Genomic DNA, 16479 nt, shown 5'->3' on the forward strand with positions numbered 1-16479 from the left:
TATACCATTATAAATGAGATTGTTAAAAAAATTTTTTTTAAATTTTTTTTAATGTTTTTATTTTATTTTTTGAGACAGAGAGAGAGCATGAACGGGGGAGGGTCAGAGAGAGAGGGAGACACAGACTCTGAAGCAGGCTCCAGGCTCTGAGCTGTCAGCACAGAGCCCGACATGGGGCTTGAACTCATGGACTGTGAGATCATGACCTGAGCCGAAGTCGGATGCTCAACCGGCAGAGCCACCCAGGCGCCCCTTTTTAATGTTTATTTTTGAGAGAGACAGAGAGACAGAGTGTGAGTGGGGGAAGGGCAGAGAGAGAGGGAGACACAGAATCTGAAGTGGGGTTCGAACTCGCTAATGGTGAGGTCATGACCTGAGCCAAAGTTGGATGCTTAACTGACTGAGCCACCCAGGCGCCCCTAAATGAGATTAATTTTTGGTGCTGCTGTACATTTGTTGATGTAGCTAATCTTTTGTTGATGGATTGTTCCCCCCCCGCTTTTTTTTTGTCACTGTGCACGTTGTAGTAAGTACTGTCACATATTAGTACATTTATTCTATGAGTTAAAGAGTCAGTAGGGGGAGGGCGCCTGGGTGGCGCAGTCAGTTAAGCATTTAACTTTGGCTCAGGACATGATCTCACAGTTCGTGGGTTTGAGCCCTGTGTCATGCTCTGTGCTGACATCTCAGAGCCCGGAGCCTGCTTCAGATTCTTTATGTCTCTCTTCCTCTCTCTGCCCTTCCCTGACTCACATTCTATCTCTCTTCTGTCCCTCTCAAAAATAAACGTTAAAAAAAAAATCAGTAGTGGGATTGGTGGTTCAAAGTGTGTGTGTGTGTGTGCGTGTGTGTGTGTGTGTGCGCGCACGTGTGTGTGTATACTATATGTATAGTTAGTAATATTTAACTTGTTTTCCAAAACCAACAACATAAGAGTCTTTGTCAAGTCCCTTCTGATTTGAGACCATAAAATAGAATTATGTAGCCTTTTTATAGTTGTTAGCTATATATAGTATTAGCTGGATTCTTTTTTTTTTTTAATGTTTATTTATTTTAGAGAGAACACACGAGCATGAACAGGGGAGGAGTAGAGAGAGAGAGGAGAGAGAGAATTCCAAGCAGGCTCTGTGCTGTCAGCATGGAGCCCAGCATGGGGCTCAATCTCATGAACTGTGAGATCATGACCTACACCAAAATCAAGAGTAGGACGCTTAACCGACTGAACCACCCAGATGCCCTGGATTTTCTGGATTCTTAAAAGATTTTATCTGAATAGGTCTGTTTATAAAATTGTCTTTCTGTGTTCTGAGTGACTATGTTACTTTAATACAAAATAAAACAAAATTCTCAAAACTCTAGTTCATGTACCTAGTACCAGTGTAATATCTCACAGACTAGAGGGTAAATGGACTTGAGACAAATGTTAAAACCTGACTTTGGGGATGGGGCTGGGAAATAAAGTCCATTTTAGTAATAGATTTTTATCTTTAAATTGGGTATTTGCTTGGTTACAAGAGGATTAATTATAAGAATCTCTTTCTCAAGTAGTCTCAGCTTGAACAGATAAATATAGAGCACCAGTGTTGGGAGAGGGAATGCTGTAGAAAATGTGTGGGTAGCTGTTGTAGTTTTACATAGCAGATAACATCTAGGATAAAGAATAGATGAAAATGCTCATTGAGGATTAGTGTTCTTGAAACATCATCAAATACAACATTCCCAGGCCTACCATTCACAGCCATTCATAATCTTGCCCATCCTGCGTATCTAAGATATTTCCCACTGAGCTCAACACACTTTTCTTCAATCTTGTATTTCTGTGTTTGCCACACTATTCCCAGTGCCATTCATTTGGTCTCATCCTTTAGAAGGCATGTGTTTCCCCTTCTGCACCCCTGCAGAAAGATGGATTCTAGTTTCTCTTTTCAGTACTCAAGTGCCGTCTTCTTCATGAAGTGTCTCTGACCTCTCTAGTCCACATTGATCCTTTTTTTCGTTCTTAACTCCTACAGCAGTGATACTTTGACTTTCTTCCAGCTGGTTCCTGACTTTACATTTATGTAGCAGTAAATAACTTTTTGAGTTTTTATTGAGTGCCTCTTGCATATGCAACACTACTACTCTAAATACTGGGTCTAAAGGATGAAGACAGAAAATGTCCCTGTCCTCATGGAGTTTATATTCTTGTGGGGAGAGACAGCCAATAAATAAAATAACTAGCAAGAAAACATCAGACAGTAAGAATCTTATGAGAACATCTGTGAAGAATGAATCAGATATCTTAGTTGCAAGTGGTGGATCCCATTCTAGTTAGTTAAAGCAGAGGAAAAAAAAATTAAGGGTATTACATAGCTCATAGATTCTTTAGGGGAAAGTGGAGAATCATTTTGGAGACTGCTTAGCTAGGAACAATGCCTAAGTTATAACACTGGGCTCCATCATTGGAGATATTACTTCTTTTGTCGCAGAACAGGTATTGGAATTTGCACTGTCTGTGCTGAGTATGAGATGTAACTGCTAGGACATCTGTCATTTCGCCTTCTGAAAGGAAGGTATATCTCTCTGAAATATACTTCAGAATAGACTAAACATGGTGTCTCCATTATATCACTTGCTTTCTAACTGAAATATCATGTGAGTGTGTTTGGTTGGGAGAACGTAGGTCACATACCCACTTCCTGTTTACAGAAGAGGCTGAGGAAGTGAATTTCTGACTTATGTTTTGGGAAGGCACGACTTAGGAGATGAGAAATTTTCCAAACAAGGAAAGCGGTTTAAAGGTACTAAGTAGTTATAAACCATGGAAAAGTTGATATGGTAGAGAGTGATTGCAGGGTTAATTTGGATTTGAGTAGTCAGAGAAAGCCACTCTGAGGTCAAGAAACTTAAGCTCAGCCCTAAATGACAAGGAGAAATCCATGTAACATTAAGGGTGGGGAATATTTTAGTAGGGTGGACCAGTCAAAGGCCGTGGTTTGGAATTGGGATGGGGGTCTGAGGCACAGGATGGTGAATGAGTTTGGCCTTTTGGAGGAACAGCAGGATGGCTGATGTTGCTGTAGTGTGGTGAGTGAGAAGGAGTGTAGATGAGATTGTAAAGGAGAGGATATTTTTGTTTTGTTTTGTTTTGTTTTACCAGAAGTGTGAAGACACTCATCTTACTTTTTCTTCCCCTGAGATGTCCTGTTGAGAGTAGGGATGTAATTATAGGTGTGGAGAAAAGGAGGATATTTCTGTGTTATTAAACCCACGAGCTCTTGGATATTATGGAGTGACTAAAATTATTTATATACTGTTTAGGAGGAGAACAGTGTGAGGTTTCTAGCAAAGATAAGAAATATCTCTGCATGTCCAGTGAGTAGTGGGATAAAGCCTTCTGTTTTCATTCCAGTGCCTCAATCTAGCGAGCCTTGAAAGAAATCCTTCTTTATTCCTCTTACCTTGATGTACAGGAACCATGTTTTGTGTGGTTATGATGATTTGTATTGCACTAGCTCTTGGGACTGCTTCAGAATAACAAAAGACTCCAGCCTCAAGTCTGCATTGATAGATCTTTCCTATTAAAAAATTGCATTATATAATGAAGTGATAGAAAACTGTTTTCTAGTCTTTTTTTAGAAATCAACTCCACAAATAAATGAGATAAATTTGCCTTGGAATGCAGAACAATTGCTACTCTGAATCAAGTAAACTCTGCTTTATGCTCACTCTCTTTTACATTTTCCACTTCCTATTCAAACTGGAACAGATAGTCCTTATGTGTCTAATATGCTCCTACTGCACAGGGGTGTTTGGACTTTAGATGGACTAATGTGACTATAGGTGGTAATATTCTATGCAGAGTTTCTCAACCTTGGCACGACTGATACTTTGTAAGATGATTCTTTGTGAAAGGGGGACTGTCCTGTGCATTGTAACATGTTTAGTGGCACCCCTCCCCATTTGTGATAACAAAAAAAAATATCTTTAGACATTGCCAAACATCCCTGGTTGAGAACCGCTGCTCCAACTCTAGCTTTTTGGCTTTCTTTTAAAACTCATCCTATTTGTCCTTTCTAATGGTAACTGATGACCATACTTGTAGGTGCTCTGCAGAGATTACATCCATTTGAACAGTTTCTAAATATGATTATCCTACATGTGCAGGGACTTTTAACATAGTTTGAAAATGAGAAGACAAAACCTCTTTCCCTTATGTGTATATCCAATGGACATTTCCGATACTACTTTAGTAAGATCATATAAGAAAATGTGAAAGTGCACTGTGGGTGATATTAATGGATGTTAACGGCTGAGGCCGCAGTAACTATTTCACCTTTTCCCTATTGTGCAGCTGTAGTATGGCTTCTGAATTTGACACTTGCCTCATGTGTGAGCTATGATTAGCCTCAGCCAGTGGTTTTGAAATGGCCAAACATGACCTATTAAAGGGTCAGAAAATCAATTTAGTAGAGTGGCAACCAACTTAAAAAATACTAAATGTAATATAAGAAAATATCAGAGTGCATTGTGTATAGTAAGACTATTGTTTCACAGAATATTTGTTAGCTTGTCTGAATATGTGTCTACGTACGTGTATGAGTCTTGATGTAAAATATATTTCTTAACACAGCTTGCAGTTGAAAGAGTTAAAAAGCCATTGGTCTAAGCCAATCATAATTCCATTCCCCTTGCTGGTGGTTGGTTCAGGAGCCCCAGTTTAAGCCAGTCTATACATGGAATTCCTCTGGTAGCAGTAAATTGATTCTGGGATGGGCACATTGGCCCCCTCAACCTGAAGGAAAAGGCCCTGGATAAGAGAGCCTTCATTCTTCTACTTCATGAGTTCAGACAGAGAAGCCTGCAAATCGAATTGCTACTGGCTGCCATCTCAAAACCACAGGAATGTGGGGCGCCTGGGTGGCTCCGTGGGTTAAATGTCTGGCTGCTAAACTATTTTTTAAAGTGCACCACTTGGGGTGCCTGGGTGGCTCAGGTCATGATCTGGCAGTCGTGAGATTGAGCCCCACATGGGGTTCTGCACTGACAACGTTGAGCCTGCTTGGGATTCTCTCTCTCTCTCTGCCCCTCCCTTACTTCCTCTCTCTCTCTCTCTCTCTCTCTCTCTCTCTCTCTCTCTCTCTCTGCCCCTCCCTTACTTCTTCCCTCTCCTTCCCGTCCTCTCTCTCTCTCTCTGCCCCTCCCTTGCTTTCTCTCTCTCTCTCTCTCTCTCTCTCTCTTTCTAATATATAAACAAACATTTTTAAAAAAGACAATCCTATCAGTAATGAATGAAGGTTATAGTTTCCTTGCTCCTCACCAATACTTGTTATTGTCTTTTTTATTGTAGCCATCCTAGTGGGTGTGAAGTGGTAACTCATTGTGGTTTTAATGTGCATTTCCTAATGACTAATGATGTCAAACATACTTTGATGTGCTTATTAGTCATTTGTATATCTTCTTTGGAGAAATGCCTATTCAAATCCTTAGCCCATTTTAAATCAGGTTGTCTTTCTGTTGAGTTGTAAGAGTTGAGGCATCTTTTTTAAGCTTTTCTTTATTTCATTATGAATCTATCATTCATTCATTTTTCAAATTGATAACTCAGAGTCTTTTTTTTAATGTTTATTCTTGAGAGAGAGAGAGAGAGAGAGAGAGAGAGAGAGAGAAAGAGAGAGAGAGAACAAGCAGGGAAGGGGCAGAGAGAGGGAGACACAGAATCCGAAGCAGGCTCCAGGCTCTGAGCTGTCAGCACAGAGTCCGACATGGGCTCGAACTCACAAACTGTGAGATCATGACCTGAGCCGAAGTCGGACGCTTAACTGACTGAGCCACCCAGGCACCCCTCAGAGAGTTTTTTTTCCAAAGAAGGCAGTCATGTGCCCTTTTCAGTATTCTTTAGTTTTTTTAAGTATTGGTCATAAAGGGAGTAAAAGTCATGTTGTTAAAAAATTGAAATGGAAGTTGTTGATGTATGAAGACAGATAAGTGGAAGAAATTGCAAAGGGCTACTAATATAGATCAAATGTGATAGGATCTGGTAAATGGAATTAAATCCCTTTAATTCCTATGGAAATCTGATTGAGCAGGAAAACCACAGCTACTAAATGTGTCGAACAAAGGCTGTTGGCTTCTGGAACACTCCTTAAGCACTCTCTCTCACCAGGTTTTAAGAAATATTTGTACCTAGTATTGCAAGGTTTTGCACATAACATTTAGATTATATATTTGTTTTACCCTCCCTCAAAAGGAATTTGGGCATTCAAAGAATTCGTAACTGGTTTAACTGGATCGTGAGAATGGTTTACGTAGCTGTCATATGTGCCATGTTTTGTAGTCAAATGAAGGCTACTGTTAAATATATTCTTAGCTTGATTAAATTATAGGAGGGAGCTTCCATGAGACCAAATTGCTCTTTTGATTTTTTTCCTTACATTTAGTGGGTTTAATATGGATGTAATCTTTTGGTAAGAGCATTTATACTCTTTATTAATTTTATATTTATTGATATTAAATGGAAAACTAAAATAGAATCTATAAGGAGTGCTGAGAGAAAGGTAGAAGAGTTGAAAAGAGCACAGGCTTTGGTGCCAGACTAGGTTTCAAAATGTACCGTTTCCTCCTTGGGTGACCTTGAACAAACCACCTTAATCTCTCTCTCTCTCTTTTTTTAAATTTATTTTTGAGACAGAGAGAGAGCATGAGCGGGGGAGGGGCAGAGAGACAGAGCACGCGCACGCGCGCGCGCGCGCGCGCGCGCGCGCACACACACACACACACACACACACACACACACACACACACACACACACACAGAATCAGAAGCAGGCTCCAGGTTCTGAGCTGTCAGCTCAGAGCCCAACGTGAGGCTTGAACTCACAGACTGTGAGATCATGCCTGAGCTGAAGTCAGATGCTTAACCGACTGAGCCACCCAGGCACCCCCACCTTAATCTCTTGAAACATCAGTCTTCTCATCTTTAAAATGAGATGGATAAAGTCTACCTTGAAAGATTGTGGTGAAGATAAAATGAAATTGATGTGTCTGGGTGGCTCAGTTGGTTAAGTGTCCAACTTTTGGTTTTGGCTCAGGTCATGATCTCACAGTTTGTGAGTTCGAGCTCTGCACTGGGCTCTGTGCTGACAGTGTGGAGCTTGCTTGGGATTTTCTCTCCCTCTCTTTCTGTCCCTCCGGCATCTCTCTCTCTCAAAATAAATCAACTTAAAAGATAAAATGAGATAATGTATGAAAAGTATATATAGGCTAGTGCTTCATAGGCACTCAGTCAATTTTACCTGGTGAAACAATATATGTTTCAAATATATATATATACACACACACGCACACACATACACACACACATATGTATATATATATATATTTGTGTATATATATATATACATATATATAATATATATATTGGGTGAAAGGTGAATTTAAATAGTCTCATTTAGCTTAAATTGGAGCATCTACTCAATATTGACAAGCCTTTCTGAAAATGTAATTTCACAGAAGGTAAATAAAGCAACCTGGGACCTATTTTTTAAACTTAAGAACATTTTTAAGTTTATTTTTAAAAATTTATTTTGAAAGAGAAAGCGGGGGTGCAGAGAGAGAATTCCAAGCAGGTTCTGCACCGTCAGCTCGGGCTTGAACTCACAAACCATGAGATCATGACTAGAGCTGAAATCGTGAGGCAGATGCTTCACCCACTGAGCCACGCAGGCACCCCTTAATTTTTTATTATAATGGTAAAATATGCTTGTTGAAGAAAATTTAGAAATTACTTTGGAAGTTACATTTAAAAAATTTAAAAAGAAATGGTTATCTGTGAATAGAGACTTACTGTGGGAATGTGGTTCAAGAAGGAAAGAAAACCCTTAAAAGCACATGGTGACAATGTTAATTGGAAATTATGAGTAAGAACCAGAGGAGGGTCCTTTAAAGACCGATGCATGCTGCAAAAGAGATTCTTTGCTTTACTCAGATCTAAAACAGACATTTACAGAAGGCCAGTGAGGAGGGTATATACTCAAGAGTGACCTTGGAGTATTAGCAGAATGAGCTTAAAATGAGATGAGGCTTTGGGGAGCCTGGGTGGCTCAGTAGGTTAAGTGTCTGACTCGGCTCAGGTCATGGTCTCACAGTTGGTGAGTTTGAGCCCTGCATCAGCTCTGTGCTGACAGCTCAGAGCCTGGAGCCTGCTTTGGATTCTGTGTCTTCCTCTCACGCTGCCCCTCCCCCACTCACAGTCTGTCTCTCTTTCTCTTTCAAAAATAAATACTCAAAAAAGTTTTTAAAAAGTGTGATGAGGCTTCTAAAGTTACTAAGACAACAAAAACGTATTTTAAAACTGTGGACTGGGGCGCCTGGGTGGCGCAGTCGGTTAAGCGTCCGACTTCAGCCAGGTCACCATCTCCCGGTCTGTGAGTTCGAGCCCCGCGTCAGGCTCTGGGCTGATGGCTCGGAGCCTGGAGCCTGTTTCCGATTCTGTGTCTCCCTCTCTCTCTGCCCCTCCCCCGTTCATGCTCTGTCTCTCTCTGTCCCAAAAATAAATAAAAAAAAAAAAAAAATAAAAAAAAAACAAAACTGTGGACTGATGGGAATAGGTAAGGATAGGCTTGCTACTCTTATTTAATGGTGATAAAACAGATGGCAATGAAAGCACAGCTTGCCTCCTGTTCACATTTCCAGTGAAGAACCTCTTTTGACTTGAAGGATGAAAAATGACACCAATAAAGGATAGTCTAAGTCTGGGAAGGAGAAGAACCTACAAGGGAGCATAGAATTATCCCAGAAAAAAAAAGTACGTGGTACTCAGAACTTTTTGTATATATGAGATTATTTGTGGTCTTTGAGAAACCTTAGAAAACAAGAGAAGTACAGGACTGGCAAATTGAAGATGGGTCTTGTGAAAAAGAGGAGAAAGGACATTTGTAGTTGAAAGAAAGACCAATGATATAGGCAGGATTCAAGAATAGATGATTCATTTTTTTTAATGTTTATTTATTTTTGAGACAGAGAGAGACAGAGCGTGAGTGGGGGAGGGGCAGAGAGAGAGGGAGACACAGAATCTGAAACAGGCTCCAGGCTCTGAGCTGTCACCACAGAGCCCGACGCAAGGCTCGAACCCACGAACCGTGAGATCATGACCTGAGCCGAAGTCGGACGCGTAACCGACTGAGCCACCCAGGCGCCCCTCAAAGAGGGTTTTAAACATTGTAAACCTTTTTCTAAATAAGATGTGATAGTAGGAGTTGAGTGAAATGCTGTATCCGTGCTCATATAGTAGCCACTAGCCACAGGTGACCTGAAATGTGCCTAGTTCAAATCGACATGCCCTGGAACTGTGAACGATGGGAGGCCACTGAGTGCAATGATCAAGGAAAAGTTCTTGAGACATTCTATGGGTAAAAAGGTACTTTTATTATAGCACAGGGACAGGACCCAGGGGCAGAAACAGCTGTACTGAGATTGTGAGGAGTGACTGGTTGTATACTTCAGGTTTGTGGAGGGAAGGGGGCAGACATAACATAAGTTTCTAAGCAATTTCTGTTTGTTGAAAGTAGAGTCTGCTGGACCTTGAAGATCTGGCTATTTGTGCAGATGAGGTTGTTTTTAGTCTTTAATGAAACACCAACATTAAGGCAGCCATGGTTCGTTCCTTAAGTAAAGTCACACTCTGCACGCCTTAGGGATTTATCAGTGAGCTGCAGGTCATAAGGAGATTTAATTTTAGCTACCATTCTCTTGCCTTGTTCTCCTCATCATAAATTACATGTCAGATTATTTACCTGTTGAAATAATATTTTGGACATGTTGTGTTAAATAAAAATATGTTATTAAAATTAATTTTACCTTTAAAAATTGTTTATTAATGTGGCTACTTGACTATTTAAAATTACATATATGGGGGCACCTTAGTGACTCAGTCAGTTAAGTGTCCAACTCTTGATCTTGGCTCAGGTCATGATCTCTCACAGTTTGTGAGTTCGAGCCTAGAGTTGACGGTATGGAGCCTGCTTGGGATTCTCTCTCTCCCTCTCTTCCTGCCCCTCCCCCATTTGTTCACATGTGCATTTGCTCCCTCTCTCTCTCTCTCTCTCTCTCTCTCTCTCTAAATAAATAAATAAATAAACTTTATATATGTAGCTTACATAATTCTGTTGGAAGTTTTGGACAGCGCTGTGCTTTGAGTGTATAAATAGTTACTAAGATATTTTTGAAAAAATTTAAAGTACTGGATATTTAACTAGGCTTAAAATAATTTCCTTGCAAACAGGTGGAGGGGAAATGAGGATTTTACATCTCCCAATTAAATGGACTTAGAGCTAGGTAAATAACTATAGAATTCAAATAAAAAGAATGCATGTTTAATGGTGGGATAGAGTGACACATTAACAGGAGACAGTGGGAAAATGATAGTAATAGGCAGACACTATGCTTTGCCATCTTTTGTTTAGCATTAAAAAAATTTTTTTTAATTAAACTTTTAATTTTGAGGTAATTGTATAGACTCACATGCAATTGAAAGAAATAATGCAGTAAGATCCAGTGTGCCCTTTAGCCATTGGTAACATTTTGTGAAACTATAGGACACTATCACAGGATATTGACATTGATAAAATTCACATAAAAAAAAAGTTCTGGTATATTTAAGTATATCTCTACACCCAACATGAGGCTTGAACTTACTACCCCAGAGGTCAAGAGCTGCATGCTCTACTGACTGAAGCAGCCAGGTGCTCCTACAGATTGTATTAGATTTTCTCGGTTTTACTTCTGCTCATTGATTGATTGATTGATTGATTGTGTGTGTGTGTGTGTGTGTGTGTGTGTGTGTGTGTGTGTGTGTGTGTATTTCATTCTGTGCAATTTTGTTACATGTGTTGGCTTCTGTCTCCAACACCACAGTCAAGATACAGAACAAGTCTGTTACCACAGGGATCCTTCTTGTCCTCTTACAACTACATTCATCTTTTCTCTCCCCAGTCTCTAACCACTGGCAACAACTAATCTGTTCTCCATTTCTATAGGTTTGTCATTTCAGTAATGTTAAGTGAATGGAGTCCTATAGTAGGTATGTAACCTTTTGAAATTGGCTTCTTTTCTGTCAGCATGTATCAATAATTCATTCCTTTTTTCTTTATTGTGGTAAGATAAACATAACATAGTATTTATTTGAACCATTTGTAAGTATATAATTCAGTAGCATTAAATATATTCACAGTGTTGTGTAGCCATCACCACTAACCCATTACTGCTATACCTAAAATATTTTCATCATCTCCCAAAATACTCTGTGCCAGTTAAACAATAACTTTCTCTCCTCGCAGCCCTTAGTAACCTCTAGTCTTCCTTCTGTCTCTATGAATTTTTCTATTCTAGGTACCTCACATAAGAGTAATCATACAATATTTGTTCTTCTGTGTTTGGCTTATTTCACTGAGCAAGGTGTTCTCAAGGTCCATCCATGTTGTAGCATATCTCAGAATTTCAGTTCTTTTTATAAGTTGAGTCATATTTCAGCACGCAACATTTTTATTAATAACGTGGATGAAATATCGATGATTTGCTTTGCAAATCCATACATGACTTGAAGCTGGCAATGATAAGTTGTATAGTTAATGTGTTATTTTTTCAGAACAGAGATTGAAAATAGTTATTTTAGACTGAAATGGACTAAACCAATCAAGATTTATTGAATACTGATAAGCACAAAGTTCTACATATGATTCTAAAAATAAGTGTTACTGGGACACCTGGGTGGCTCAGTCAGTTGAGTGACTGACTTCGGCTCAGGTCATGATCTCATGGTTTTTGAGTTTGAGCCCTGTGTCGGGCTCTGTGCTGACAGCTCGGAGCCTGGAGCCTGCTTCGGATTCTGTGTTTCCCTCTCTCTCTGCCCCTCCCCCACTCATGCTCTCTGTCTCAGAAATAAATAAACATTAAAAAAAATTTAAAAAGTGTTACTGTAGATGATTGTGATGTAGTTTAACAGTAGATAACATGAAAAATACTGGGGGTGGGAGTGGAGTGGTGGTGCATGTTCAATGTGAGTCCACAGTGTAATTTGGGCTCTGTTAATAGAAGCATAGTGTCCAGAATAAGTACTATGATTGTTTCAGACTACTGTGTTCATTTCTGGGTACCTGATTTTATGGGTGCACATTTAAAAACAGATATATTCAAGACAGAAACTGGGATGATCTGACAGCAAGACAATAGCCACTCAGGTAGTCACGTCCTAGTCTAAGGATTTGTTCAAGTCGAGTCTGGCGAAACATTTGGCAGGGACATTGTAAAAAGTGTTTTAGTACTTTTAGGAGAGTGGGGATGGAGAAGATGCTCTGTTATACCTATTATCTTTGTAGCTCTTCAGCCCTGAGGTTTGGTAATTATAGAGCATTGTAGACCACTGGGGTCTAAACTGTTGACAGTGGTTGTCCCTGAAGGATGAGATTGCAGGGGACTGTCACATTCCATGTCATGTATATCTGTGTTTAATTTTAGTTTTTACATTGAGTACATACTGCTCTATTTAAAAAAAGTGGGGGGGGGCAAAGGGGTAAAGAAATATTCTTGTTTTGCATATCAACATAGTTTAATACTTTAATTCTAGAAAATTAAAAAATAACAGTGAATTAATATAAACATTTTTTGTGTTTATAGCCCTTTGCATGTATTGAGAGATGTGTATACAAATGGAGGTTGGATATATGAATATCTTGTGCTTTTGGAAGAGTGCTTTGCTTAATATTTGCCTATATTTCTTTTAGTAGTTCTCTGGATGGTGACAATGAAATTTAGTTGGGCTTTGTCAGATTATTCTACATCCTCAGATTTACCTCCAGTCCCAGGTTTGGATTATGAGATAACTAAAAAGTAAGATTCTGACTAATTTCTCTGATTCATTTTCTCCCCCCCCCCCCCCACATTAAGTACTGCTGCCTAGTTAGTACCCCTGTACTCACAAAGACTCTCAGTTCTACAAGGAAGTGAGAGCGGAAAAAATTGTTGCATTCTCTTAGGAAAATATTTCCTTCTAACCCAGACATTTTTTGTTTTCCCTCAGATGGTTTTATTTTATCCCCCAGAGACAACGGTTGGCCCTTTATGCTTGTTGGGAAAGAAAGATTATAGCCAACATTTGCTTCCTGGAGATGTTCAGGAGAAATGTTGCTAAGCTGCATGAGTAAACAGGTTGTAAACAAAAATTCTGAGCCAGACCTACTCGCCCCATTGTTAATCAATCAGTGAATTTTAGCTTCGGGTTCTAATGATTTAAATGCTATAGTTCTCTCATCTACTTTTAAAATCTGTAACACTTGTCATTGAAGAGTTTTATTACTATCCTTCCTTTGCCTTAGCTTGGTAGTGCCCACCAGTGTAAATGGTGGACAATCTTGGATATTATTGCTTGATGTCGACATGAAGCTATTCAATATTTCAGACAGTAGTGTGGGGAGAAATGGTTCTGTTGGCACGTGGTCAAAGAGCCGTCCCAGACTGGTTGCTCTCGGTGTTTATAATAGGTTTCTACGAGAACTTGTTTATATTTGCTGCAGTGTCACTCAAAGCTTCTTAGTCTCGTTAGTCAAGCGTGTAGGTCATATGATGACTTGTGGATTATACTCTAAGTGGGCACACACGTTTTTCTTGAAAATAACTCCTAACTCGCTTTCTCCAAACTTCAGAAATTCTTCTGTTGGTACCATAGAAGTGGTGTGGTTCATACTCTTCAGTCATGAGTTTGCACTCTCGGAGGTCTTAAGGTGGAACTGTGTCTTGGAGGTAAGAGCACAAATTAAGACTGATCACTAATGTAATAGCAGGAACTTTCTGTTAGAGCAGTATAGAAACGTAAGTGATAAAACAGATGTGCAGAAACCTCAACTCAAGCAATACTTACTTAAAAAAAAAAAAAAAAAAAAAAGAACCAACCTTCCATGTAAAAGTCTCACATTGCTAGGCCTTGGCCTTAGACCTCAAAGGGCACATAACCTAATTGTGAGAGATTGCTATTTTAGAACTTGAGAGGATATGGAAAGCTGCCCCATGTGAATTCCTTAGGAGGAAAGTTGTCAGTGTTTCCCCTTTTTTTGGACCTGAATTTCAGGAGTGGGCTGTCCCTATGTACAGGTGCAGCAAGCTGTTGATTGCATCCCTGGCAACCTCATTCTCTGACTCTCAGTGGGCATAGGAGTAGTGATGAGCGGTGGCAGGGACAGCGGTTATCTTTAGGTACAGTTGTTACTTTAGTAGTTGGACTTGCAGGCTTCTAGGAGTTAGTGCTGCTGGAGAAATCCTGTAATGACTTAAAACAATGAGAAAGCCTCCACTGGAACTGGGGACAGAGTTAACATCACTACAAATAAAAACCACTGGAAAAGCTTTCTAGTTCTGGTGATGGAATAAAGCTTATAATTACAGTAATCAGAAAGTTTATTTGAGGAAGATAGAAGTGGAATTGGCATGAAGTTATATGAATAAGTACCCTGGGGGCACTGAGAAATTCCTCCCACTCATCCCTCCTTAGTTACACGACCAACAAATCAAAAATAGCCTCGTGGAGTGAGGGGTAGATTCAGTCTTCCATAGTAATGTGTACCCTACATGCCGGGTTTAGCTTTTGGATTGAGCAACCATAGAAAAGACTACTTTTTCCTCTGGTTTGTGCTGTTTGTTTTAGATAAAATGGGGCAAAAAAGACAAAGCCTTTTTAGAAAGCTTATGCTAAGCAAGGAAATGTGGATTCTTAATTATCTTGAAAAAGGAAATGCTGAGTACTGATAACCATGATGTTGACATCCTAGCCTCATCTTTCAATAGTTAAGGGTTATAAATAACATAAGGAAATGTTATGTGAAACTTAGAATTTCTTATCTGTGGAAATTCTGTGTTTGGCACATGGTTTTTAGTGGTCATTCTTTTGCTTAAAATCCTTTGCTGCCTGTTGCCTGGAGAATAAAGCTTAAAATCCCTATATTTTGGGATTAAAAGTCCTTTATGGTTTGCACCCAGTCTATTCTTCCAGGTTCTTCCTTTTTCCTCCTTTTTGCAACCTAGGCTTTTTGCTGGGCTAGTTTCCTGAGACATGCCTTATGGTTCTTTGTTCACTGCTTTTGCGAGGTATCCTCCTGACCCTTTCTACTGGCCAAAGTGCTATTCATTTTTTAAGGCTCCAGCTCTTGTGTTTCATCTTTGTTTTTTGTTTTTGTTTTTGTTTTTTAATGTTTATTTACTTTTGAGAGAGAAAGTGAGAGAGTACATGGGCACACAAGTGGGGGAGGGGCAGAGAGAGAGGGAGACACAGAATCCAAAGCAGGCTCCCGGTTCCCAACTGTCCCTTGGGTTTCAGTTTTGTATTCAGCTAGAGCCAAAAGTGTGTTTAGTATTAGAAAGTAAGTGCTATGTAGGGGCGCCTGGGTGGCTCATTCCGTTAAGCGTCCAACTTCAGCTCAGGTCGTGATCTCACAGTTTGTGGGTTTGAGCCCCACGTCGGGCTCTGTGTTGACAGCCCAGAGCCTGGAGCATGCTTCAGATTTTGTGTCTCCCTTTCTCTCTGCCCTTACCCCACTTGTGCTCTGTTTCTCTCTATACCTCAAAAATAAACATTAAAAAAATTTTTAAAAAAAGAAGAAGGTAAGCAATGTGTATACTTACCCTTAGGTTTGCATTACATGTTACAGTGATGTGCTGCATGTGGTTAGATGCACAAGACATTATAATGAAATTACTGAAGTAGGAACTATAAGTTGGAGTATTGAGGTGTACTTTACCTTAAAACCTTTTTGAGTACCAGTGAGTAGTCAACTAATTGCCAAAAAAGAGAAGGGTGGAATGTCCAGTATGCACTGCAGTGAAGTTTATATTCAGAATTGAGGTAGACCATTCCCTTTTATACACTTTTAAAATAACATTTGGAATTATGCTTCGAATAATTTGATTCTTATTAAATTGTATGTTTCAAATAGGATTTTTTTAAAAAGTCTAAGTGTTGGGAACTGGAAAAGTGATTAAAGTTAGACTGTGTGTGTGTGTGTGTGTTGAATTTTAACTAAGGAGAATTGCAGTTCTAGGTGAATGTAGCATTTTAATAGCCTTCCTTGCAGCAATCCTCCAAGCTTCTCTGTTTATGAAATAGAGAAGAGTTTTCCATTTTAAGGAAAGCCAACTTCTTCTTTATATATATATATATATATATATATATATATATATATATATATATATATATATATATGTTTCTTTTGAAAGAGAGAGAGAGAGAGAACAGCAGAGGGGCAGAGAGAGAGGGAGAGAGAGAATCCAAGCAGGCTCCGCACTGCCAGCACAGAGCTAAATGCGGGGCTTGAACACACGAACTGTGAGATCGTGACCTGAGCCAGAACCAAGAGTTGGACACTTAACCAGCTGAGCCACCCAGGTGCCCTTATAGAAAGCCAACCTCTTATGTTCCTGTTGTCTTTTTGTGGGTGTAGGGCTTGGGGTTATGTGGTT

General features: G+C 39.6%; 1 protein-coding gene and 1 long non-coding RNA gene across 11 annotated transcripts in view; both read left to right on the forward strand.

The window, feature by feature from the left end:
• Nucleotides 1–16479, forward strand: part of MCU (mitochondrial calcium uniporter) — a 205888-nt gene that overhangs the window by 30003 nt on the left and 159406 nt on the right. The window contains exon 1 of one of the 9 annotated variants that reach the window (XM_042908330.1): nt 1198–2780. The exons of the other annotated variants lie outside the window; for them this stretch is intronic. Within the exon in view, the coding sequence (XP_042764264.1) occupies nt 2745–2780 (36 nt within the window). The 5' untranslated portion in view covers nt 1198–2744. Of the gene's footprint in view, nt 1–1197; nt 2781–16479 lie in introns of those variants that run through there. 9 annotated transcript variants of the gene reach the window in all.
• The window catches only part of LOC122202118, a 47495-nt gene continuing 41297 nt past the window's right edge, over nt 10282–16479 (forward strand). Inside the window, exons 1-5 of one of the 2 annotated variants that reach the window (XR_006194473.1) lie at nt 10282–10314; nt 11016–11059; nt 12759–12864; nt 13055–13182; nt 13677–13773. This is a non-coding gene — a long non-coding RNA (uncharacterized LOC122202118). The remainder of the gene's footprint in view (nt 10315–11015; nt 11060–12758; nt 12865–13054; nt 13183–13676; nt 13774–16479) is intronic. The other variant, XR_006194472.1, reaches the window with a different exon arrangement.

The sequence above is a fragment of the Panthera leo genome, chromosome D2 (genome assembly GCF_018350215.1).
Source record: "Panthera leo isolate Ple1 chromosome D2, P.leo_Ple1_pat1.1, whole genome shotgun sequence".
Classification (NCBI taxonomy): Eukaryota; Metazoa; Chordata; class Mammalia; order Carnivora; family Felidae; genus Panthera; species Panthera leo.